General features: G+C 57.5%; 1 protein-coding gene across 1 annotated transcript in view; it reads right to left on the reverse strand.

Annotated features, from left to right (window-relative positions):
* The window catches only part of PKNOX1 (PBX/knotted 1 homeobox 1), a 42,917-nt gene that overhangs the window by 13,093 nt on the left and 5,360 nt on the right, over window positions 1–24,464 (reverse strand). Inside the window, exons 3-10 of the mRNA XM_089654087.1 lie at window positions 24,091–24,206; window positions 18,033–18,204; window positions 17,739–17,903; window positions 13,773–13,863; window positions 13,591–13,688; window positions 10,640–10,768; window positions 6,180–6,256; window positions 3,116–3,288 (exon numbers count right to left, since the gene is read on the reverse strand). Coding sequence (XP_089510213.1) covers window positions 3,116–3,288; window positions 6,180–6,256; window positions 10,640–10,768; window positions 13,591–13,688; window positions 13,773–13,863; window positions 17,739–17,903; window positions 18,033–18,204; window positions 24,091–24,206 — 1,021 coding nt within the window. The remainder of the gene's footprint in view (window positions 1–3,115; window positions 3,289–6,179; window positions 6,257–10,639; window positions 10,769–13,590; window positions 13,689–13,772; window positions 13,864–17,738; window positions 17,904–18,032; window positions 18,205–24,090; window positions 24,207–24,464) is intronic.

The raw sequence follows: 24,464 nt of genomic DNA on the forward strand, positions 1-24,464 counted from the left end.
GAACCTACGCCAACTGCTACCTCAGGCAGGAGGCCATTCGGATATTTCACAATGGAAACACAGCAAGGCTAGTGCGGGGGCTAGCACCTTGGTGCGCAGAAGATATGTCAGGGCCAAAAACTGGAATTGCTCAAATCCCATAGCAAAGTGAAGTACTGAAAAAAAATGGGGACATTCAGGTAAGTGTCCATGATGTCCACAGAGGACAAAAGGTCTCTGTTATGAAGAAAGGCTATGACAGACCTGGTGGATTTGATTCAGAATTTCTGGGCCCAAATGAAGACATTTAGGGCCATAAGATCCAAGATGGGGTGTATGCCCTTTCTGGTGTGGGGACTAGATCGGTTGGAGTAGAACCTCTGGAACCATTCTGTAACAGGTACTGGGGTAATAACCCTGCGCTCCATAAGTTGGCTGCATGGAAATCCAGTAATCTGTGCGGTGATGTAGGTAGGTTGAAGGACATGAACCGAAGAGGGAGCTGAAAGTGCAATGCAAGCCTGAAGCCCATCTTCCTCACCCAAGCATCTGAGATGCTGGATGACCAAATGTCCCCACACTTTGGATAGTGGAGGTACCCCCATCCTGGAGAAAATTTATCTGAGGGTTTGTAGGCAGACCAGTTTTGAGGCCTGAGAGTAAAGAAACTCTTTCTGGTCTCGAGGAAGAACAAGCCTTCCCAGGACTGAGCCCCAGGCTTCTTCTACTGTGGCAGACGGGTACTCTTGCCCCCAATAACATCCTTAATAAGGGTTTCCAGGGAGCTCCAAAGAGAAAATGTCACATTCCAGGCAAACCCCACAACATCCAGACCAGCGAGGTCCAGGAATGGCTTCCAAAGCTACAGCTAAGAATCCTCTGGTCTGGAGAGCTGCGTGTAGAGCCCGGATCTGCAGCTTGTCGAGGACTATTGACTGAAGAAAAACGGCCGGAAAACGGGCTGCAGAGACATCCATCCTCCTGGTAAAAAACTATATATTTGTCACCCAGAGTCCAAATCCTACTGAAAGTGCCGGCATAACCCAACAGTCTCTGAATTCTGGTGTCCCTCAATGAACCCCAATAATCCCTCCGCACAGGAAGGACTCTGTGACCACAAAGGAGACGACCACAACACCCAACTAGAAGGATGAAGAGACAGATAGATGAGGGGGCCAACCTGACACTGGAGGGGGAAGGGGGGGGTGTCTGGTAATAGGATGAGAAAGAGGGGAGGGGGCTGAGGGAGAGGATGGGGGGGAGCAGGTCGTCTCTTGTGATTGGGGCTGGGGGAAGGTTGACTCTTGTGATGGGGGGGAGCAGGTCGTCTCTTGTGATGGTGGGAGAAGGTCGTCTCTTGTGATGGGGGGAGCGGGTCGTCTCTTGTGATGGGGGGAGCGGGTCGTCTCTTGTGATGGGTGGAGCGGGTCGTCTCTTGTGATGGGGGAGCAGGATTCTTTATTGTGATTGGGGAAGCAGGTTGTCTCTTGTGATGGGGGGAGCAGGTCGTCTCTTGTGATGGGGGGAGAACAGGTCGTCTCTTGTGATGGGGGGGGAACAGGTCGTCTCTTGTGATGGGGGGAGGTCATCTCCTGTGATGGGGGAGCAGGTCGTCTCTTGTGATGGGGGGGAACAGGTCGTCTCTTGTGATGGCGGGGAGGTGGTCTCTTGTGATGGAGGGGGAGCAGGTCGTCTCTTGTGATGGGGGAGCAGGTCGTCTCTTGTGATGGCGGGGAGGTGGTCTCTTGTGATGGAGGGGGAGCAGGTTGTCTCTTGTGATGGGGAGCAGGTCGTCTCTTGTGATAGGGAGGGAACAGGTCGTCTCTTGTGATGGGGGGAGGTCATCTCCTGTGATGGGGGAGCAGGTCGTCTCTTGTGATGGGGGGGGGGGGGGGGGACAGGTCGTCTCTTGTGATGGGGGGAGCAGGTCGTCTCTTGTGATGGGGGAGCAGGTCGTCTCTTGTGATGGGGGGGGAGAAGGTCGTCTCTTGTGATGGGGGAAGCAGGTCGTCTCTTGTGATGGGGGGATCAGGTCGTCTCTTGTGATGGAGGGGGAGCAGGTCGTCTCTTGTGATGGAGGGGGAGCAGGTCGTCTCTTGTGATGGGGGGAGCAGGTTGTCTCTTGTGATGGGGGGAGCAGGTTGTCTCTTGTGATGGGGGGAGCAGGTCATCTCTTGTGATGGGGGGGGGAGAAGGTCGTCTCTTGTGATGGGGGGGGGGAGAAGGTCGTCTCTTGTGATGGAGGGGGAGCAGGTTGTCTCTTGTGATGGAGGGGGAGCAGGTTTTCTCTTGTGATGGGGGGAACAGGTTTTCTCTTGTGATGGGGGGAACAGGTCATCTCTTGTGATGGGGGGGAGCAGGTCGTCTCTTGTGATGGGGGGAGCAGGTTGTCTCTTGTGATGGGGGAAGCAGGTCGTCTCTTGTGATGGGGGGGGGGGAGCAGGTCGTCTCTTGTGATGGGGGGAGCAGGTCGTCTCTTGTGATGGGGGGAGCAGGTTGTCTCTTGTGATGGGGGGAGCAGGTCGTCTCTTGTGATGGGGGGGGGAGAAGGTCGTCTCTTGTGATGGAGGGGGAGCAGGTCGTCTCTTGTGATGGAGGGGGAGCAGGTTGTCTCTTGTGATGGAGGGGGAGCAGGTTGTCTCTTGTGATGGAGGGGGAGCAGGTTGTCTCTTGTGATGGAGGGGGAGCAGGTTTTCTCTTGTGATGGGGGAACAGGTCATCTCTTGTGATGGGGGGAGCAGGTCGTCTCTTGTGATGGGGGGAGCAGGTCGTCTCTTGTGATGGGGGGAGCAGGTCGTCTCTTGTGATGGGGGGAGCAGGTCGTCTCTTGTGATGGGGGGAGAAGGTCGTCTCTTGTGATGGGGGGAGAAGGTCGTCTCTTGTGATGGGGGGAGAAGGTCGTCTCTTGTGATGGGGGGAGAAGGTCGTCTCTTGTGATGGGGGGAGCAGGTCGTCTCTTGTGATGGGGGGAGCAGGTCGTCTCTTGTGATGGGGGGGGAGCAGGTCGTCTCTTGTGATGGGGGGGAGCAGGTCGTCTCTTGTGATGGGGGGGAGCAGGTCGTCTCTTGTGATGGGGGGAGCAGGTCGTCTCTTGTGATACACACAGGAAATGGCAGACCTCGGGGGCTGATCTTACCATCCTCAGATCCGCCCATTTCTCCGCCATGCTGGGACACGCCCCCTGCGATGGAGTCCGGCCAGAATCTCTGCACGGGGCGGCTCTGGGCGCTCTTCTTCTTTGTCTTTGGGGTGTCGCTGGCGCTGGAGTCCAGCATTGGTTGGAGGATTCTGCGTCTGGCATTTATAAACCTGGAATGGACGAACGTCATTGGGTGAGCAGAGGCCCCGCCCCTCTGTGTACTATGGATGGACTACTTCCTGCCCCGCCCCTCTGTGTGCTATGGGTGAGGACTTCCTGCCCACCCCTCGCCCCTCTGTGTATTATGGAAGGAGGACTTCCTGCCCCGCCCCTCTGTGTATTATGGAAGGAGGACTTCCTGCCCCGCCCCCCACCCCTCTGTGTATTATGGAAGGAGGACTTCCTGCCCCGCCCCCTGCCCCTCTGTGTATTATGGAAGGAGGACTTCCTGCCCCGCCCCCTGCCCCTCTGTGTATTATGGAAGGAGGACTTCCTGCCCCGCCCCTCTGTGTATTATGGAAGGAGAACTTCCTGCCCCACCCCTCTGTGTATTATGGAAGGAGGACTTCCTGCCCCGCCCCTCTGTGTATTATGGAAGGAGGACTTCCTGCCCCGCCCCCCACCCCTCTGTGTATTATGGAAGGAGGACTTCCTGCCCCGCCCCCTGCCCCTCTGTGTATTATGGAAGGAGGACTTCCTGCCCCGCCCCTCTGTGTATTATGGAAGAAGAACTTCCTGCCCCGCCCCCTGCCCCTCTGTGTATTATGGAAGGAGGACTTCCTGCCCGCCCCCACCCCTCTGTGTATTATGGAAGGAGGACTTCCTGCCCCGCCCCCTGCCCCTCTGTGTATTATGGAAGGAGGACTTCCTGCCCCGCCCCCACCCCTCTGTGTATTATGGAAGGAGGACTTCCTGCCCGCCCCCACCCCTCTGTGTATTATGGAAGGAGGACTTCCTGCCCGCCCCCACCCCTCTGTGTATTATGGAAGGAGGACTTCCTGCCCGCCCCCACCCCTCTGTGTATTATGGAAGGAGGACTTCCTGCCCCGCCCCCACCCCTCTGTGTATTATGGAAGGAGGACTTCCTGCCCCGCCCCTCTGTGTATTATGGAAGGAGAACTTCCTGCCCCGCCCCTCTGTGTATTATGGAAGGAGAACTTCCTGCCCCGCCCCCTGCCCCTCTGTGTATTATGGAAGGAGGACTTCCTGCCCCGCCCCTCTGTGTATTATGGAAGGAGAACTTCCTGCCCCGCCCCCTGCCCCTCTGTGTATTATGGAAGGAGAAATTCCTGCCCGCCCCCACCCCTCTGTGTATTATGGAAGGAGGACTTCCTGCCCCGCCCCCACCCCTCTGTGTATTATGGAAGGAGGACTTCCTGCCCGCCCCCACCCCTCTGTGTATTATGGAAGGAGGACTTCCTGCCCGCCCCCACCCCTCTGTGTATTATGGAAGGAGGACTTCCTGCCCGCCCCCACCCCTCTGTGTATTATGGAAGGAGGACTTCCTGCCCCGCCCCCTGCCCCTCTGTGTATTATGGAAGGAGGACTTCCTGCCCCGCCCCTCTGTGTATTATGGAAGAAGAACTTCCTGCCCCACCCCTCTGTGTATTATGGAAGGAGGACTTCCTGCCCCGCCCCCCACCCCTCTGTGTATTATGGAAGGAGGACTTCCTGCCCCGCCCCCTGCCCCTCTGTGTATTATGGAAGGAGGACTTCCTGCCCCGCCCCTCTGTGTATTATGGAAGAAGAACTTCCTGCCCCGCCCCCTGCCCCTCTGTGTATTATGGAAGGAGGACTTCCTGCCCGCCCCCACCCCTCTGTGTATTATGGAAGGAGGACTTCCTGCCCCGCCCCCTGCCCCTCTGTGTATCATGGAAGGAGGACTTCCTGCCCGCCCCCACCCCTCTGTGTATTATGGAAGGAGGACTTCCTGCCCGCCCCCACCCCTCTGTGTATTATGGAAGGAGGACTTCCTGCCCCGCCCCTCTGTGTATTATGGAAGGAGAACTTCCTGCCCCGCCCCTCTGTGTATTATGGAAGGAGGACTTCCTGCCCCGCCCCCCACCCCTCTGTGTATTATGGAAGGAGGACTTCCTGCCCCGCCCCCTGCCCCTCTGTGTATTATGGAAGGAGGACTTCCTGCCCCGCCCCTCTGTGTATTATGGAAGGAGAACTTCCTGCCCCGCCCCCTGCCCCTCTGTGTATTATGGAAGGAGGACTTCCTGCCCGCCCCCACCCCTCTGTGTATTATGGAAGGAGGACTTCCTGCCCGCCCCCACCCCTCTGTGTATTATGGAAGGAGGACTTCCTGCCCGCCCCCACCCCTCTGTGTATTATGGAAGGAGGACTTCCTGCCCCGCCCCCACCCCTCTGTGTATTATGGAAGGAGGACTTCCTGCCCCGCCCCCACCGCTCTGTGTATTATGGAAGGAGGACTTCCTGCCCCGCCCCCACCGCTCTGTGTATTATGGAAGGAGGACTTCCTGCCCTGCCCCCACCCCTCTGTGTATTATGGAAGGAGGACTTCCTGCCCGCCCCCACCCCTCTGTGTATTTTGGAAGGAGGACTTCCTGCCCCGCCCCCACCCCTCTGTGTATTATGGAAGGACTTCCTGCCCCGCCCCCACCCCTCTGTGTATTATGGAAGGAGGACTTCCTGCCCCGCCCCCACCCCTCTGTGTATTATGGAAGGAGGACTTCCTGCCCCGCCCCCACCCCTCTGTGTATTATGGAAGGAGGACTTCCTGCCCCGCCCCCACCCCTCTGTGTATTATGGAAGGACTTCCTGCCCCGCCCCCACCCCTCTGTGTATTATGGAAGGAGGACTTCCTGCCCCGCCCCCACCCCTCTGTGTATTATGGAAGGAGGACTTCCTGCCCCGCCCCCACCCCTCTGTGTATTATGGAAGGAGGACTTCCTGCCCCGCCCCCACCCCTCTGTGTATTATGGGTGCAGCCACCATCTCCCATATCCACACCAGTATAAATGCGGCATCGGTCCGCTCCCCACCCCCACCCAACCCCACGCCCCACCCCGGATATCAGGGGGAGGCGGTCACTCACCAGTTGTTGACCTGAAGTAAAGTCAGATTTGTCTGAGCTGCAATCTGCTTCTTCTCATCCTCTGTGGGGTACGGATGCTGCAAGGAGGGAGGAGGACAGGTAAGTAGGAGGACAGGTAAGTAGAAGGACAGGTAAGGAGGAGGACAGGTAAGTACAAGGACAAGTAAGTAGGAGGACAAGTAAGTTGGACAGGTAAGTAGAAGGACAGGTAAGTTGGACAGGTAAGTACAAGGACAGGTAAGTTGGACAGGTAAGTACAAGGACAGGTAAGTACAAGGACAGGTAAGTTGGACAGGTAAGTACAAGGACAGGTAAGTTGGACAGGTAAGTACAAGGACAGGTAAGTACAAGGACAGGTAAGTACAAGGACAAGTAAGTAGATGGACAGGTAAGTAGAAGGACAGGTAAGTTGGACAGGTAAGTACAAGGACAGGTAAGTAGAAGGACAGGTAAGTACAAGGACAGGTAAGTAGGACAGGTAAGTACAAGGACAGGTAAGTACAAGGACAGGTAAGTACAAGGACAAGTAGATGGACAGGTAAGTAGGAGGACAGGTAAGTTGGACAGGTAAGTAGGAGGACAGGTAAGTAGGACAGGTAAGTGGAAGGAGGACAGGTAAGGAGGAAGACAGGTAAGTATAAGGACAGGTAAGTAGGAGGACAGGTAAGTACAAGGACAGGTAAGTACAAGGACAGGTAAGTACAAGGACAGGTAAGTACAAGGACAAGTAAGTAGATGGACAGGTAAGTAGAAGGACAGGTAAGTTGGACAGGTAAGTACAAGGACAGGTAAGTAGAAGGACAGGTAAGTACAAGGACAGGTAAGTAGGACAGGTAAGTACAAGGACAGGTAAGTACAAGGACAGGTAAGTACAAGGACAAGTAGATGGACAGGTAAGTAGGAGGACAGGTAAGTTGGACAGGTAAGTAGGAGGACAGGTAAGTAGGACAGGTAAGTGGAAGGAGGACAGGTAAGGAGGAAGACAGGTAAGTATAAGGACAGGTAAGTAGGAGGACAGGTAAGTACAAGGACAGGTAAGTACAAGGACAGGTAAGTACAAGGACAGGTAAGTACAAGGACAGGTAAGTAGGACAGGTAAGTAGGAGGACAGGTAAGTAGGACAGGTAAGTAGGACAGGTAAGTACAAGTAGGACAGGTAAGTAGTAGGACAGGTAAGTAGTAGGACAGGTAAGTAGTAGGACAGGTAAGTAGAACAGGTAAGTACAAGTAGGACAGGTAAGTAGAAAGACAGGTAAGTAGGACAGGTAAGTACAAGGACAGGTAAGTACAAGGACAGGTAAGTTGGACAGGTAAGTAGAAGGACAGGTAAGTTGGACAGGTAAGAAGGAGGACAGGTAAGTTGGACAGGTAAGTATGACAGGTAAGTAGGAGGACAGGTAAGGAGGACAGGTAAGTGGAAGGAGGACAGGTAAGGAGGAAGACAGGTAAGTATAAGGACAGGTAAGTAGGAGGACAGGTAAGTACAAGGACAGGTAAGTACAAGGACAGGTAAGTAGGACCGGTAAGTTGGACAGGTAAGTAGGAGGACAGGTAAGTAGGACAGGTAAGTAGGAGGACAGGTAAGTAGAACAGGTAAGTACAAGTAGGACAGGTAAGTAGAAAGACAGGTAAGTACGAGGACAGGTAAGTAGGACAGGTAAGTACAAGGACAGGTAAGTAGGACAGGTAAGTTGGACAGGTAAGAAGGAGGACAGGTAAGTAGGAGGACAGGTAAGTTGGACAGGTAAGTAGGAGGACAGGTAAGTACAAGGACAGGTAAGTACAAGGACAGGTAAGTTGGACAGGTAAGTAGGAGGACAGGTAAGTAGGAGGACAGGTAAGTAGGACAGGTAAGGAGGAGGACAGGTAAGTAGAAGGACAGGTAAGTAGGAGGACAGGTAAGTAGGAGGACAGGTAAGTAGGACAGGTAAGGAGGAGGACAGGTAAGTAGGACAGGTAAGTTGGACAGGTAAGTAGGAGGACAGGTAAGTACAAGGACAGGTAAGTAGGAGGACAGGTAAGTAGGACAGGTAAGTAGGAGGACAGGTAAGTAGGACAGGTAAGTAGGACAGGTAAGTAGGACAGGTAAGTTGGACAGGTAAGTAGGAGGACAGGTAAGTACAAGGACAGGTAAGTACAAGGACAGGTAAGTTGGACAGGTAAGTAGGAGGACAGGTAAGTAGGAGGACAGGTAAGTAGGACAGGTAAGGAGGAGGACAGGTAAGTAGAAGGACAGGTAAGTAGGAGGACAGGTAAGTAGGAGGACAGGTAAGTAGGACAGGTAAGGAGGACAGGTAAGTAGGACAGGTAAGTTGGACAGGTAAGTAGGAGGACAGGTAAGTAGGACAGGTAAGTACAAGGACAGGTAAGTAGGAGGACAGGTAAGTAGGACAGGTAAGTAGGAGGACAGGTAAGTAGGACAGGTAAGTAGGACAGGTAAGTAGGACAGGTAAGTAGAAGGTACGGCCTTCCTCTGATGCAGCTGCAGGTGATAGGTGGAGAGGAGCTCTCTATATTAGGAGATCCATCTCAGGCAGCAGGTGGCGCCATACACAGCACATCACACCTCTGCAGGGTACAATACAGTGACTTGTAATCCCGTCTGGCCAGTCCTCCAATTCACACCTCTGCCAATCCCTCTGATACTTCCCCGGTCAGCTCCCTGCTCATTGGACAGAGGGAACAATGCAGAGTCACTGTCCAATGAGGAGGCAGGGAGGTGACACAGGAAGCTGAACTACCAAACCAGGTAATGTGTGTGTCACCTGCCTGGCTGTGTGTGAATCAGAAGACTGGATGGACAGACACTTTGGTAGCTGATGCAGTGAATGTATCCAATGCTCCAATCCCTGACGATGCTCTCTGGTAACGAAACATGTTGAGGGGAGCTTAATAGGTGACGTCATCACGCTAGCTGACGGTCAGAAGTGTGGTGATTTGTGTTCATTTCATCGGTGAATGCTCCAATCCCCTGACGGTGCTCTCTGGTAACGAAACATGTTGGGGGGAGCTGCATGAGGAGACCAAACACCCCTCTGTATTACCTGTATCAGTGGGACTGCCCCCCCCCTCTGTATTACCTGTATCAGTGGGACTGCCCCCCCCCTCTGTATTACCTGTATCAGTGGGACTGCCCCCCCCCTCTGTATTACCTGTATCAGTGGGACTGCCCCCCCCCCTCTGTATTACCTGTATCAGTGGGACTGCCCCCCCCTCTGTATTACCTGTATCAGTGGGACTGCCCCCCCCCCTCTGTATTACCTGTATCAGTGGGACTGCCCCCCCCTCTGTATTACCTGTATCAGTAGAACTGGGAGTCTGTAGAGACTGGCTCAGCCCTGAACCTGTAAACTGAAGGTCACAATGCAGAGCCCGGGGCCCAAAGGTCACATGAACTCCGGATCGGCCCTGAAGGTCACAATGCAGAGCCCGGGGCCCAAAGGTCACATGAACTCCGGATCGGCCCTGAAGGTCACAATGCAGAGCCCGGGGCCCAAAGGTCACATGAACTCCGGATCGGCCCTGAAGGTCACAATGCAGAGCCCGGGGTCCAAAGGTCACATGAACTCCGGATCGGCCCTGAAGGTCACAATGCAGAGCCCGGGGTCCAAAGGTCACATGAACTCCGGATCGGCCCTGAAGGTCACAATGCAGAGCCCGGGGTCCAAAGGTCACATGAACTCCGGATCGGCCCTGAAGGTCACAATGCAGAGCCCGGGGCCCAAAGGTCAATTGTCCATTCCAGGCGGGTCCAGGTACAGCTCCAGCAGACGGATGAAGAATCCGCAGGAATGAAATGAACAAAGAAGCCGAGTGAGGACGGCCTAGACGTTTCCCAGAAGTGATCTCCAGCCTCCCAGGACACTAGTATAAAACAGGGCATGCTGGGTAGAGGAGGGGCTATACAGGGCATGCTGGGTAGAGGAGGGGCTATACAGGGCATGCTGGGTAGAGGAGGGGCTATACAGGGCATGCTGGGTAGAGGAGGGGCTATACAGGGCATGCTGGGTAGAGGAGGGGCTATACAGGGCATGCTGGGTAGAGGAGGGGCTATACAGGACATGCTGGGTAGAGGAGGGGCTATACAGGGCATGCTGGGTAGAGGAGGGGCTATACAGGGCATGCTGGGTAGAGGAGGGGCTATACAGGGCATGCTGGGTAGAGGAGGGGCTATACAGGGCATGCTGGGTAGAGGAGGGGCTATACAGGGCATGCTGGGTAGAGGAGGGGCTATACAGGGCATGCTGGGTAGAGGAGGGGCTATACAGGGCATGCTGGGTAGAGGAGGGGCTATACAGGGCATGCTGGGTAGAGGAGGGGCTATACAGGGCCTACTATTCTCCTGCAGGTGGCAGTATATCCCGACTATCTGCATTCCTGTGCCCCTCAATGGGTGAGAAAGAAATGGTGATCAAGGCACCTCCATACAATACATAGGAGGGGGTGTCCCCGGGACTCACCCCAATGTGCTGGAAGAGCCAGGACCTCATGACGTTGGTGGCTTGTTTAGGGAGGACTCCGCGCTTGTTCTTCCCAGAGCCGTCATCCGAGTGTAGAAGGCCCAAATCTTGGCTGAGCTGTAACTGTAACTGCACAGGAGAGAGAGGAGAGTCAGGGGGGGAAACGAGTCAGGAGGGTGGAAACACACAATGGGGGGGGGGGGGGGGGGAGTGGAGAGTCAGGGGGGCGGAAACACACAATGGGGGGGATAGTAAGGGGGTGGAAACACACAATGGGGGGGGAGAGGAGAGTCAGGGGGGTGGAAACACACAAGGGGGGGGAGAGGAGAGTCAGAGGGGTGGAAACACACAATGGGGGAGGGGGGAGGAGTCAGGTGGGTGGAGGGGGAGAGTCAGGGGGGCGGAAACGAGTCAGGAGGGTGGAAACACACAATGGGGGGGGGGGGGGGGGGAGTAAGGGGGGGGAAACGAGTCAGGAGGGTGGAAACACACAATGGGGGGGGGGGCGGAGTGGAGAGTCAGGGGGGCGGAAACACACAATGGGGGGGATAGTAAGGGGGTGGAAACACACAATGGGGGGGGGGGGAGGAGAGTCAGGGGGGTGGAAACACACAAGGGGGGGGAGAGGAGAGTCAGAGGGGTGGAAACACACAATGGGGGAGGGGGGAGGAGTCAGGTGGGTGGAGGGGGAGAGTCAGGGGGGTGGAAAACACACAATGGAGGGGGAGAGGAGAGTTGGGGGGGTGGAAACACAATGCGGGGGGAGTGGAGAGTCAGGGGGTGGAAACACAATGGGGGGGGGGGGGGGAGTCAGGTGGGTGGAAACACACACTGGGGGGGGGGGGGGGGAAAGAGTCAGGTAGGTGGAGGGGGAGAGTCAGGGGGGTGGAAACACACAAGGGGGGGGGGAATGGAGTCAGAGAGGTGGAAAACACACAATGGGGGGGAGAGGAGAGTCAGGGGGGTGGAAACACACAATGGGGGGCTGTGAGGAGGACACAATGGGACCCACCCGAGTGTTCTGTATGCAGATGTTGGCGGGGGAGAGGAGATTCGTCGGGGGGGGGGGGGGAGAGGAGACTCAGGAGCGTGGAGATACACAATGGGGGGCTGTGGCTGTGAGGAGGAGGACACAGTTGGACCCACCTGGGAGATCTGTATGCGGATTTTGGCGTGGGAGAGGAGATTGGGGGGGTGGGAGCACACAATGGGGGGCTGTGGCTGCGAGGAGGAAGACACAGTTGGACCCACCTGGGAGTTCTGTATGCGGATTTTGACGAGGGAGAGGAGATTGGGGGGGGGGGTTGGGGTTGGAAGCAAACAATTGGGGGAGAGGAGAGTCAGGAGGGTGGAGACACACAATGGGGGGCTGTGGCTGCGAGTGGGACCCACCTGGGAGTTCTGTATGCGGATGTTGGTTGGGGAGAGGAGATTCGGGGGGCGGGGGAGCAGATTCGGGAGGGGGGGGGAGAGGAGATTCGGGGGGGGGGGGGAGAGGAGATTCGGGGGGTGGAAGCACACAGTGGGACCCACCTGGGAGTTCTGTATGAGGGTGTTGGCGAGGGAGAGGAGATTCGGGGGGGGAATGGAGAGGAGATTCGGGGGGGGAGGAGATTCGGGGGGGGTGGAAGCACACAATGGGACCCACCTAGGAGTTCTGTATGCGGATGTTGGTGGGGGAGAGGAGATTCGGGGGGGGGGGGGAAGCACACAGCGGGACCCACCTGGGAGTTTTGGATGCGGATGTTGGCGGGGGAGAGGAGATTCTGGGGGGGAGAGGAGATTCTGGGGGGTTGCACACGGTTGGACCCACCTGGGAGTTCTGGATGCGGATGTTGGCGGGGGAGAGGAGATTCGGGGGGAGAGGAGATTCGGGGAGGGGGAGCACACAGCGGGACCCACCTGGGAGTTCTGGATGCGGATATTGGCGGGGGAGAGGAGATCGGGGGGGGGAGAGGAGATTGGGGGGGGGTTGCACACAGCAGGACCCACCTGGGAGTTCTGGATGCGGATGTTGGCTGGGGAGAGGAGATTCTGGGGGGGAGAGGAGATTCTGGGGGGTTGCACACGGTTGGACCCACCTGGGAGTTCTGGATGCGGATGTTGGCGGGGGAGAGGAGATTTGGGGGGGAGGGGGGGGGGAAGAGGGGATTCTGGGGGGGAGAGGAGATTCGGGGGGTTGCACACGGTTGGACCCACCTGGGAGTTCTGGATGCGGATGTTGGCGGGGGAGAGGAGATTCAGGGAGGAGGGGAGGAGGGAAGAGGGGATTCTGGGAGGGAGAGGAGATTCGGGGGGGAAGCACACGGTTGGACCCACCTGGGAGTTCTGGATGCGGATGTTGGCGGGGGAGAGGAGATTCTGGGGGGGGAGAGGAGATTCTGGGGGTTGCACACGGTTGGACCCACCTGGGAGTTCTGGATGCGGATGTTGGCGGGGGAGAGGAGATCGGGGGGGGGGGGAGAGGAGATTGGGGGGGGGTTGCACACAGCAGGACCCACCTGGGAGTTTTGGATGCGGATGTTGGCGGGGGAGAGGAGATTCTGGGGGGGAGAGGAGATTCTGGGGGGTTGCACACGGTTGGACCCACCTGGGAGTTCTGGATGCGGATGTTGGCGGGGGAGAGGAGATTTGGGGGGGAGGGGGGGGGGGGGAGAGGGGATTCTGGGGGGGAGAGGAGATTCGGGGGGGTTACACACAGTTGGACCCACCTGGGAGTTCTGGATGCGGATGTTGGCGGGGGAGAGGAGATTCGGGGGGAGGGGGGGGGGAAGAGGGGATTCTGGTGGGGAGAGGAGATTCGGGGGGGGGGGGAGCACACGGTTGGACCCACCTGGGAGTTCTGGATGCGGATGTTGGCGGGGGAGAGGAGATTCGGGGGGAGGGGGGGGGGAAGAGGGGATTCTGGTGGGGAGAGGAGATTCGGGGGGGTTACACACAGTTGGACCCACCTGGGAGTTCTGGATGCGGATGTTGGCGGGGGAGAGCGCCTGGGCCACCACCTGTCCCTGTGGGGTGACAACTGTCACTGGCTGGTATACAGCACCCCCTAGAGGAGAGAAGGAGACACGGCACCGTGACACATTGAATCACAGGGGGACAACACATGGAGGTGGCAGTCAATCGTTCCTACCGGCCACTGTCGCCACGGCAACATTTCCTTGCTGGAGAGCGGATGCCGGGACCACGATTCCCTGGGGACTGAGAGCTCCGCTGAACCCGCTCTGTGGAGGAAGAAAAGAGGCCAATTCAGAGCAATGATAGGAAATACCAGAATGGAGTACGGCCCGGCTGGGACAGTACCACTGGTATTACCTGTATGGGGGAGTACGGCCCGGGCGGTACCACTGGTATTACCTGTATGGGGGAGTACGGCCCGGCTGGGACAGTACCACTGGTATTACCTGTATGGGGGAGTACGGCCCGGTCGGTACCACTGGTATTACCTGTATGGGGGAGTACGGCCCGGTCGGGGACAGTACCACTGGTATTACCTGTATGGGGGAGTACGGCCCGGTCGGTACCACTGGTATTACCTGTATGGGGGAGTACGGCCCGGCTGGGGCGCTACCACTGGTATTACCTGTATGGGGGAGTACGGCCCGGTCGGTACCACTGGTATTACCTGTATGGGGGAGTACGGCCCGGTCGGTACCACTGGTATTACCTGTATGGGGGAGTACGGCCCTGTCGGTACCACTGGTATTACCTGTATGGGGGAGTACGGCCCGGTCGGGGGCGGTACCACTGGTATTACCTGTATGGGGGAGTACGGCCCGGTCGGGGACAGTACCACTGGTATTACCTGTATGGGGGAGTACGGCCCGGCTGGGGCGGTACCACTGGTATTACCTGTATGGGGGAGTACGGCCCGGTCGGGGACAGTACCACTGGTATTACCTGTATGGGGGAGTACGGCCCTGTCGGTACCACTGGTATTACCTGTATGGGGGAGTACGGCCCGGTCGGGGGCGGTACCACTGGTATTACCTGTATGGGGGAGTACGGCCCGGTCGGGGGCGGTACCACTGGTATTACCTGTATGGGGGAGTACGGCCCGGTCGGGGGCGGTACCACTGGTATTACCTGTATGGGGGAGTACGGCCCGGTCGGGGGCGGTACCACTGGTATTACCTGTATGGGGGAGTACGGCCCGGTCGGGGGCGGTACCACTGGTATTACCTGTATGGGGGAGTACGGCCCGGTCGGGGACGGTACCACTGGTATTACCTGTATGGGGGAGTACGGCCCGGTCGGGGGCGGTACCACTGGTATTACCTGTATGGGGGAGTACGGCCCGGTCGGGGGCGGTACCACTGGTATTACCTGTATGGGGGAGTACGGCCCAGTCGGGGGCGGTACCACTGGTATTACCTGTATGGGGAAGTACGGCCCGGTCAGGGACAGTACCACTGGTATTACCTGTATGGGGGAGTACGGCCCGGTCGGGGGCGGTACCACTGGTATTACCTGTATGGGGGAGTACGGCCCGGCTGGGGCGGTACCACTGGTATTACCTGTATGGGGGAGTACGGCCCGGTCGGGGGCGGTACCACTGGTATTACCTGTATGGGGGAGTACGGCCCGGTCGGGGGCGGTACCACTGGTATTACCTGTATGGGGGAGTACGGCCCGGTCGGGGGCGGTACCACTGGTATTACCTGTATGGGGGAGTACGGCCCTGTCGGTACCACTGGTATTACCTGTATGGGGGAGTACGGCCCGGTCGGGGGCGGTACCACTGGTATTACCTGTATGGGGGAGTACGGCCCGGTCGGGGACAGTACCACTGGTATTACCTGTATGGGGGAGTACGGCCCGGTCGGTACCACTGGTATTACCTGTATGGGGGAGTACGGCCCGGTCGGGGGCAGTACCACTGGTATTACCTGTATGAGGGAGTACGGCCCGGTCGGGGGCAGTACCACTGGTATTACCTGTATGGGGGAGTACGGCCCGGTCGGTACCACTGGTATTACCTGTATGGGGGAGTACGGCCCGGCTGGGGCGGTACCACTGGTATTACCTGTATGGGGGAGTACGGCCCGGTCGGTACCACTGGTATTACCTGTATGGGGGAGTACGGCCCGGCTGGGGCGGTACCACTGGTATTACCTGTATGGGGGGAGTACGGCCCGGTCGGGGACAGTACCACTAGTATTACCTGTATGGGGGAGTACGGCCCGGTCGGGGGCGGTACCACTAGTATAACCTGTATGGGGGAGTACGGCCCGGTCGGTACCACTGGTATTACCTGTATGGGGGAGTACGGCCCGGTCGGGGGCAGTACCACTGGTATTACCTGTATGGGCGAGTACGGCCCGGTAGGGGGCGGTACCACTGGTATTACCTGTATGGGGGAGTACGGCCCGGTCGGGGGCGGTACCACTGGTATTACCTGTATGGGGGAGTACGGCCCGGTCGGGGACAGTACCACTAGTATTACCTGTATGGGGGAGTACGGCCCAGTCGGGGGTGGTACCACTGGTATTACCTGTATGGGGGAGTACGGCCCGGTCGGGGGCGGTACCACTGGTGTTACCTGTATGGGGGAGTACGGCCCGGTCGGGGTCGGTACCACTGGTGTTACCTGTATGGGGGAGTACGGCCCGGTCGGGGGCGGTACCACTGGTGTTACCTGTATGGGGGAGTACGTCCCGGTCAGGGGCGGTACCACTGGTATTACCTGTATGGGGGAGTACGGCCCGGTCGGGGGCGATACCACTAGTATAACCTGTATGGGGGAGTACGGCCCGGTCGGTACCACTGGTATTACCTGTATGGGGGAGTACGGCCCGGTCGGGGGCGGTACCACTGGTATTACCTGTATGGGGGAGTACGGCCCGGTCGGGGGCGGTACCACTGGTATTACCTGTATGGGGGAGTACGGCCCGGTCGGTACCACTGGTATTACCTGTATGGGGGAGTACGGCCCGGTCGGGGGCGGTACCACTGGTATTACCTGTATGGGGGAGTACGGCCCGGTCGGGGGCAGTACCACTGGTATTACCTGTATGGGGGAGTACGGCCCGGTCGGGGACAATACCACTAGTATTACCTGTATGGGGGAGTACGGCCCGGTCGGGGGCGGTACCACTGGTATTACCTGTATGGGGGAGTACGGCCCGGTCGGGGACAATACCACTAGTATTACCTGTATGGGGGAGTACGGCCCGGTCAGGGGCGGTACCACTGGTGTTACCTGTATGGGGAAGTACGGCCCGGTCGGGGGCGGTACCACTGGTGTTACCTGTATGGGGGAGTACGGCCCGGTCGGGGGCGGTACCACTGGTGTTACCTGTATGGGGGAGTACGGCCCGGTCAGGGGCGGTACCACTGGTATTACCTGTATGGGGGAGTACGGCCCGGTCGGGGGCGGTACCACTGGTGTTACCTGTATGGGGGAGTACGGCCCGGTCGGGGGCGGTACCACTGGTGTTACCTGTATGGGGGAGTACGGCCCGGTCAGGGGCGGTACCACTGGTATTACCTGTATGGGGGAGTACGGCCCGGCTGGGGGCGGTACCACTGGTGTTACCTGTATGGGGGAGTACGGCCCGGTCGGGGGCAGTACCACTGGTATGGGGGAGTACGGCCCGGTCGGGGGTGGTACCACTGGTGTTACCTGTATGGGGGAGTACGGCCCGGTCGGGGGCGGTACCACTGGTATTACCTGTATGGGGGAGTACGGCCCGGTCGGGGGCGGTACCACTGGTATTACCTGTATGGGGGAGTACGGCCCGGTCGGGGGCGGTACCACTGGTATTACCTGTATGGGGGAGTACGGCCCGGTCGGGGGCGGTACCACTGGTATTACCTGTATGGGGGAGTACGGCCCGGTCGGGGGCGGTACCACTGGTATTACCTGTATGGGGGAGTACGGCCCTGTCGGTACCACTGGTATTACCTGTATGGGGGAGTACGGCCCGGTCGGGGGCGGTACCACTGGTGTTACCTGTATGGGGAAGTACGGCCCGGTCAGGGACAGTACCACTGGTATTACCTGTATGGGGGAGTACGGCCCGGTCGGGGGCGGTACCACTGGTGTTACCTGTATGGGGGAGTACGGCCCGGTCGGGGGCGGTACCACTGGTGTTACCTGTATGGGGGAGTACGGCCCGGTCGGGTCCCCGCTCAGGAGGGTCTCGCTGTTCATCTTGGTCTTCAGGCAGGCAATATATCGGCTACAAAAGTCCTTACAGAGTTCATTGACTTTCTCCAACTCCAGCAGGTGAATGCGGAGAACCTGAATGGCCTTCACCATCTACAGAGAGAGGAGGGAGGTCATTCACATGTGTACTACAATACACCTCCATGGTATCATGTATTCTCATCCCCTCCGCTGCAGTCCCTCACCCACACATACAGACCACGAGGCATTGGCCTTACATACCAAGCTGTCCGTCTCGGGGTCATCTGAGAAGAAGTCCTTCCCCTCCTTGTGTTGTCTCCTGACAAAGGTCTCAATGTCCAGGTCGAAGCTGGCCGAGGTGGTTCCCTCCGAACCCTGGGTGCAACCCTCACACTTCTCGAAGAGCAGAGCCAGGAGCGGGAAGAGGGGGTGCCTGGAGGAGAACGGACAACACCGGGGTGAGGAGGAGAAAACCACACCTTTGTAGCCACCATAAAACCAGCTGGAGTTCATTGAGGGACACAGGAATTCAGGGGGTTATACTGCCGCCTACAGGAGGTCACTGGCAATCAAAGCAACTAACCCCCCACCCCCATTCATCCCCAACCCCCACCCCATCAGGGGGAGGGGACACTCAGGACATTATCCTGGTGTAAACACAAGAAAAGATTTTGTCTGTCCCATCAAATCTCTGGGGGGTGGGTGGTTTGTACCCTCTGGGGGGTGGGTGGTTTGTACCCTCTGGGGGTGGATGCTTTGTACCCTCTGGTGGTGAGTTGCTTTGTACCCTCTGGGGGTGGGTTGGTTTGTACCCTCTGGGGGTGGGTTGGTTTGTACTCTCTGGGGGTGGGTTGGTTTGTACCCTCCGGGGGTGGGTTGGTTTGTACCCTCTGGGGGTGGGAGGTTTGTACCCTCTGGGGGTGGGTGGTTTGTACCCTCCGGGGGTGGGTGGTTTGTACCCTCCGGGGGTGGGTGGTTTGTACCCTCTGGGGGTGGGTGGTTTGTACCCTCCGGGGGTGGGTGGTTTGTACCCTCCGGGGGTGGGTTGGTTTGTACCCTCTGGGGGTGGGAGGTTTGTACCCTCTGGGGGTGGGTTGGTTTGTACCCTCTGGGGGTGGGAGGTTTGTACCCTCTGGGGGTGGGAGGTTTGTACCCTCTGGGGGTGGGAGGTTTGTACCTTCCGGGGGTGGGTTGGTTTGTACCCTCCGGGGGTGGGTTGGTTTGTACCCTCCGGGGGTGGGATGGTTTGTACCCTCCGGGGGTGGGTTGGTTTGCACCCTCTGGGGGTGGGAGGTTTGTACCTAACGTGGGGAGGAGGAGGTCAGTCTGTTCCCAGGGTTGAGGAAAGATGGAGGGGTAGGCAATGCAAACGGGCAGTTTCTGTTCAGGTTGGGGGGGGGGGCATATAATGGGTGGCTTGTACCCAATGTGGAGGTAGGGGCATACAATGGGCAGTTTGTACCCAGTGGGGAGGGGGGAGGGGCATACAATGGGCAGTTTGTACCCAGTGTGGAGGTAGGGGCATACAATGGGCAGTTTGTACCCAGTGGGAAGGGGGGAGGGGCATACAATGGGCAGTTTGTACCCAGTGGGGAGGGGGGAGGTGCATACAATGGGCAGTTTGTACCCAGTGGGGGGAGGGGGGAGGGACATACAATGGGCAGTTTGTACCCAGTGGGGGGAGGGACATACAATGGGCAGTTTGTACCCAGTGTGGGGGGAGGGACATACAATGGGCAGTTTGTACCCAGTGTGGGGGGAGGGACATACAATGGGCAGTTTGTACCCAGAGGGAGTAGGGGCATGCAATGGGTAGTTTGTACCCAGTGGGGGGGTAGGGGCATACAATGGGCAGTTTGTACCCAGTGGGGGGATGGAGTAAGGGCATACAATGGGCAGTTTGTACCCAGTGGGGGGATGGGGTAGGGGCATACAGGGCTTGGACAAGTTATGGAAACACCAGATAAAAGATGGTTTCCTAATATATGGTGTTGGGTCGCCTTTGGCATCCAAGACGGCCAACGATCTCCTGGGGATGACAATCAGAAGTCTTGGATGGTGGATAATGGAATCTGAAGCCGCTCTTCACGCAAAAGTCGTTCCAGTCCCGGCAGAGATGCCGGAGGCGGAAAACGAGCCCCAACCTTGTTCTCCAAAACTGCCCGTGGTGGCTCCATGATCCTGAGGTCTGGGGGGAAGGTGCGAGACTTCGTCTGCAGGCTCCTCAAACCACCAGCTGGGAATCGGAGCTTTATCATCTTGGTACATGGCGTGGTCCTCAGGAAACAATGTCTGCACCATGGGGTCGGCCAAAATCTCTACATAGTCGCTGGCAGTGACTCTACCTTTGAAGGTGATGATGGAGGCTGCAGAATACCAAGATATGGCTGCCCAAACCATGATTGCACCACCACCATGCTTTACGGTTGGCACCAGACCGTCCTGGTCATTGGCTTGGGATGGTGTTGGCCACACGTGAACACGTCCGGTGATTGGGAACAATGTCAAGCTTGATTCATCAACCATATTACAGTCTTCCATCGATCGATGCACTTCGGGGGCTGGGTCATATGGTGAGTTGAGGGCCTGCAGGGGCCGGGTCACATAAGATGAAGGTTCTGTGGATGCTGGGTCACATGATGACAAGATGAAGGCTCTTTGGGGGCTGGGTCATATGATGGTGAGTTGAGGGCTCTGCAGGGACCAGGTCACATGATGACAAGATGAAGGCTCTTTGGGAGCTGGGTCATATGATGGTGAGTTGAGGGCTCTGCAGGGGCGGGTCATATGATGGTGAGTTGAGGGCTCTGCAGGGGCCAAGTCACATAACAAGATAAAGGCTCTTTGGGGGGCTGGCTCATATGATGGTAAGTTGAGGGCTCTGCAGGGGGCGGGTCGCATGACGACTAGATGAAGGCTCTTTGGGGGCCGGGTCATATGATAGGGAGTTGAGGGCTCTGTAGGGACCAGATCATATGATGACATGATGAAGGCTCTTTGGGGGCTGGGTCACATGATGGTGAGTTGAGGGCTCTGCAGGGACCAGGTCACATGACAACAAGATGAAGGCTCTTTGGGGGCCAGGTCATATGATGGGGAGTTGAGGGCTCTGCAGGGACCAGATCACATGATGACAAGATGAAGGCTCTTTGGGGGTCGGGTCATATGATGGTAAGTTGAGGGCTCTGCAGGGACCGGGTCGCATGACGACAAGATGAAGCCCCTTTGGGGGCTGGGTCATATGATAGGGAGTTGAGGGCTCTGCAGGGACCAGATCACATGATGACAAACTGAAGGCTCTTTGGGGGCCGGGTCATATGATGGGGAGTTGAGGGCTCTGCAGGGGCTGGGTCACATGACAAGATGAAGGCTCTTTGGGGGCCGGGTTATATGATGGGGAGTTGAGGGCTCTGCAGGGACCAGATCATATGATGACAAGATGAAGGCTCTTTGGGGGCCGGGTCATATGATGGGGAGTTGAGGGCTCTGCAGGGACCAGGTCACATGATGACAAGATGAAGGCTCTTTGGGGGCCGGGTCATATGATGGGGAGTTGAGGGCTCTGCAGGGGCTGGGTCACATGACAAGATGAAGGCTCTTTGGGGGCCGGGTCATATGATGGGGAGTTGAGGGCTCTACAGGGACCAGATCACGATGACAAGATGAAGGCTCTTTGGGGGCCGGGTCATATGATGGTGCGTTGAGGGCTCTGCAGGGACCAGATCACATGATGACATGATGAAGGCTCTTTGGGGGCCGGGTCATATGATGGGGAGTTGAGGGCTCTGCAGGGACCAGGTCACATGATGACAAGATGAAGGTTCTTTGGGGGCCGGGTCATATGATGGGGAGTTGAGGGCTCTGCAGGGGCTGGGTCACATGACAAGATGAAGGCTCTTTGGGGGCCGGGTCATATGATGGTGCGTTGAGGGCTCTGCAGGGACCAGATCACATGATGACAAGATGAAGGCTCTTTAGGGGCCGGGTCATATGATGGGGAGTTGAGGGCTCTGCAGGGACCAGATCACATGACAACAAGATGAAGGCTCTTTGGGGGCCGGGTCATATGATGGAGAGTTGAGGGCTCTGCAGGGGCTGGGTCACATGACAAGATGAAGGCTCTTTGGGGGCCAGGTCATATGATGGGGAGTTGAGGGCTCTGCAGGGGCTGGGTCACATGACAAGAGGGAGGCTCTTTGGGGGCCGGTCATATGATGGGGAGTTGAGGGCTCTGCAGGGACCAGATCACATGATGACAAGATGAAGGCTCTTTGGGGGCCGGGTCATATGATGGGGAGTTGAGGGCTCTGCAGGGACCAGATCACATGATGACAAGATGAAGGCTCTTTGGGGGCCGGGTCATATGATGGCGAGTTGAGGGCTCTGCAGGGACCAGGTCACATGACAACAAGATGAAGGCTCTTTGGGGGCCGGGTCACATGATGGTGAGTTGAGGGCTCTGCAGGGACCAGGTCACATGACAACAAGATGAAGGCTCTTTGGGGGCCGGGTGATATGATGGGAGTTGAGGGCTCTGCAGGGACCAGATCACATGATGACAAGATGAAGGCTCTTTGGGGGCCGGGTCACATGATGGTGAGTTGAGGGCTCTGCAGGGACCAGGTCACATGATGACAAGATGAAGGCTCTTTGGGGGCCGGGTCATATGATGGGGAGTTGAGGGCTCTGCTGGGACCAGGTCACATGATGACAAGATGAAGGCTCTTTGGGGGCCGGGTCATATGATGGCGAGATTGGGAACAGTGTGAAGCTGGATTCATCATCCATATTAGTCTTCCATCGATCGATCGTCCGCCATTTCTGGGTGTTGCTCCGCTCTCTCTTCTTCTGACCATTAATATCGGCACTCGTGGTTGGCCGCTGCGGCTCGCCCAGGAATGTTCTGCTGATGGAGGTCCCTTCGTGTTTGTGGAAGACTGAGATTGAGCTCTGCAGCCACTTCTGTTGTCTCACTATTCCGGGTCACAATCCTGCGCCATGTCCTTCTGGTGACCATGTGGGCGGGGCTTATGCTGATCGGACGCCGGTTTCCCGAAAACTGTATACGCCGTTGTGACCTCTGACCCTGAACCTCACCACACGGCAGATAAATCGGTGACTTCGGTCACAGGGGCCCCAGCTGAGCGGCACCAACAATTCGCCGTCTGTGAAGCTCGGTCAGCTCTGACACCACTCCGGATTACTATCAGCGCACGCAGTGAATGAGGAAAGTGAGGCTTCCCACCTGTTAGCTGGGTGTCTCATCACACAGCGCAAGCCAAAGAATGTTACATCACTTTGGCTTTCACCGCCAAACATGGCGGCACTTCCACTCCTGCAAGTCATGGAGGGCTTCCATATTTTTGTTGAACCCCTGTACAAATCAGCAGTTTGTGTTCAGTGTGTGTGTGTGGGGAAGGGGGGGGACATACAATTGGCAGTTTGTATTTAGTGAGGGCGGAGAGCACATACAAATGGCAGTTTGTTTGCAGTGTGGGGGGACACAATGGGCAGTATGCAGTACGGAGGGAATCAATGGAAAGTTTGCATTGCGGGGCCCCCAATGGGAAGTTTGTGTTCAGTGTGGGGGGAAGGGGCATTCAATGGGCAGTTTGCAGTTTGGGGGCGGGGGGACACAATGGGCAGTTTGCAGTGCAGGGGCACGCAATGGGCAGTTTGCAGTGCGGGGGCACGCAATGGGCAGTTTGCAGTGCGGGGGCACGCAATGGGAAGTTTGTGTTCAGTGTGGGGGGAAGGGGCATTCAATGGGCAGTTTGCAGGCGGGGGACACAATGGGCAGTTTGCAGTGCGGGGCACACAATGGGCAGTCTGCAGTGCGGGGGGACACAATGGGCAGTTTGCAGTGCGGGGGCACACAATGGGCAGTTTGCAGTGCGGGGGCACACAATGGGCAGTTTGCAGTGCGGGACACACAATGGGCAGTTTGCAGTGCGGGGGCACACAATGGGCAGTTTGCAGTGCGGGGGCACACAATGGGCAGTTTGCAGTGCGGGGGCACACAATGGGCAGTTTGCAGTGCGGGGGCACACAATGGGCAGTTTGCAGTGCGGGGGCACACAATGGGCAGTTTGCAGTGCGGGGGCACACAATGGGCAGTTTGCAGTGCGGGGCACACAATGGGCAGTTTGCAGTGCGGGGGCACACAATGGGCAGTTTGCAGTGCGGGGGCACACAATGGGCAGTTTGCAGTGCGGGGGCACACAATGGGCAGTTTGCAGTGCGGGGGCACACAATGGGCAGTTTGCAGTGCGGGGGCACACAATGGGCAGTTTGCAGTGCGGGGGCGGGGTGCACTGACCTGTATATGGACTGTTTGTCCGTCTCCATAGGACTCTCGGCAGTCCCAGGGCTCTGCGTCCTCCCCTCCACACACACAGATTCCTGCTCCGTCTTGAAATGCGTCACCACCTGAATCTGGAGGCACAGGAGGAAAATCAGCAGGATCACCATCAGATAGGCCCCACCCCCGAGGGAGAAAGAATAAAATGCTCAGCCCCCGAGGAACTACGGATAGAATACCCCGACTCTACAGCTCCCCCTGTGGCTGTGTGGGGAGGCGGGAGATGAAGAATCCAGAAATCTCCACCCACAGACAGGAAGTGACATACATTGTACATTGGGGTCATGGGAGGCGTCATCCCTGTATTGTCATTCCATCCACCAATAGCAGCC

This window comes from Staurois parvus, unplaced genomic scaffold (genome assembly GCF_062004578.1).
Source record: "Staurois parvus isolate SC_StPar_1 unplaced genomic scaffold, SC_StPar_1.0 ptg000742l, whole genome shotgun sequence".
Lineage (NCBI taxonomy): Eukaryota > Metazoa > Chordata > Amphibia > Anura > Ranidae > Staurois > Staurois parvus.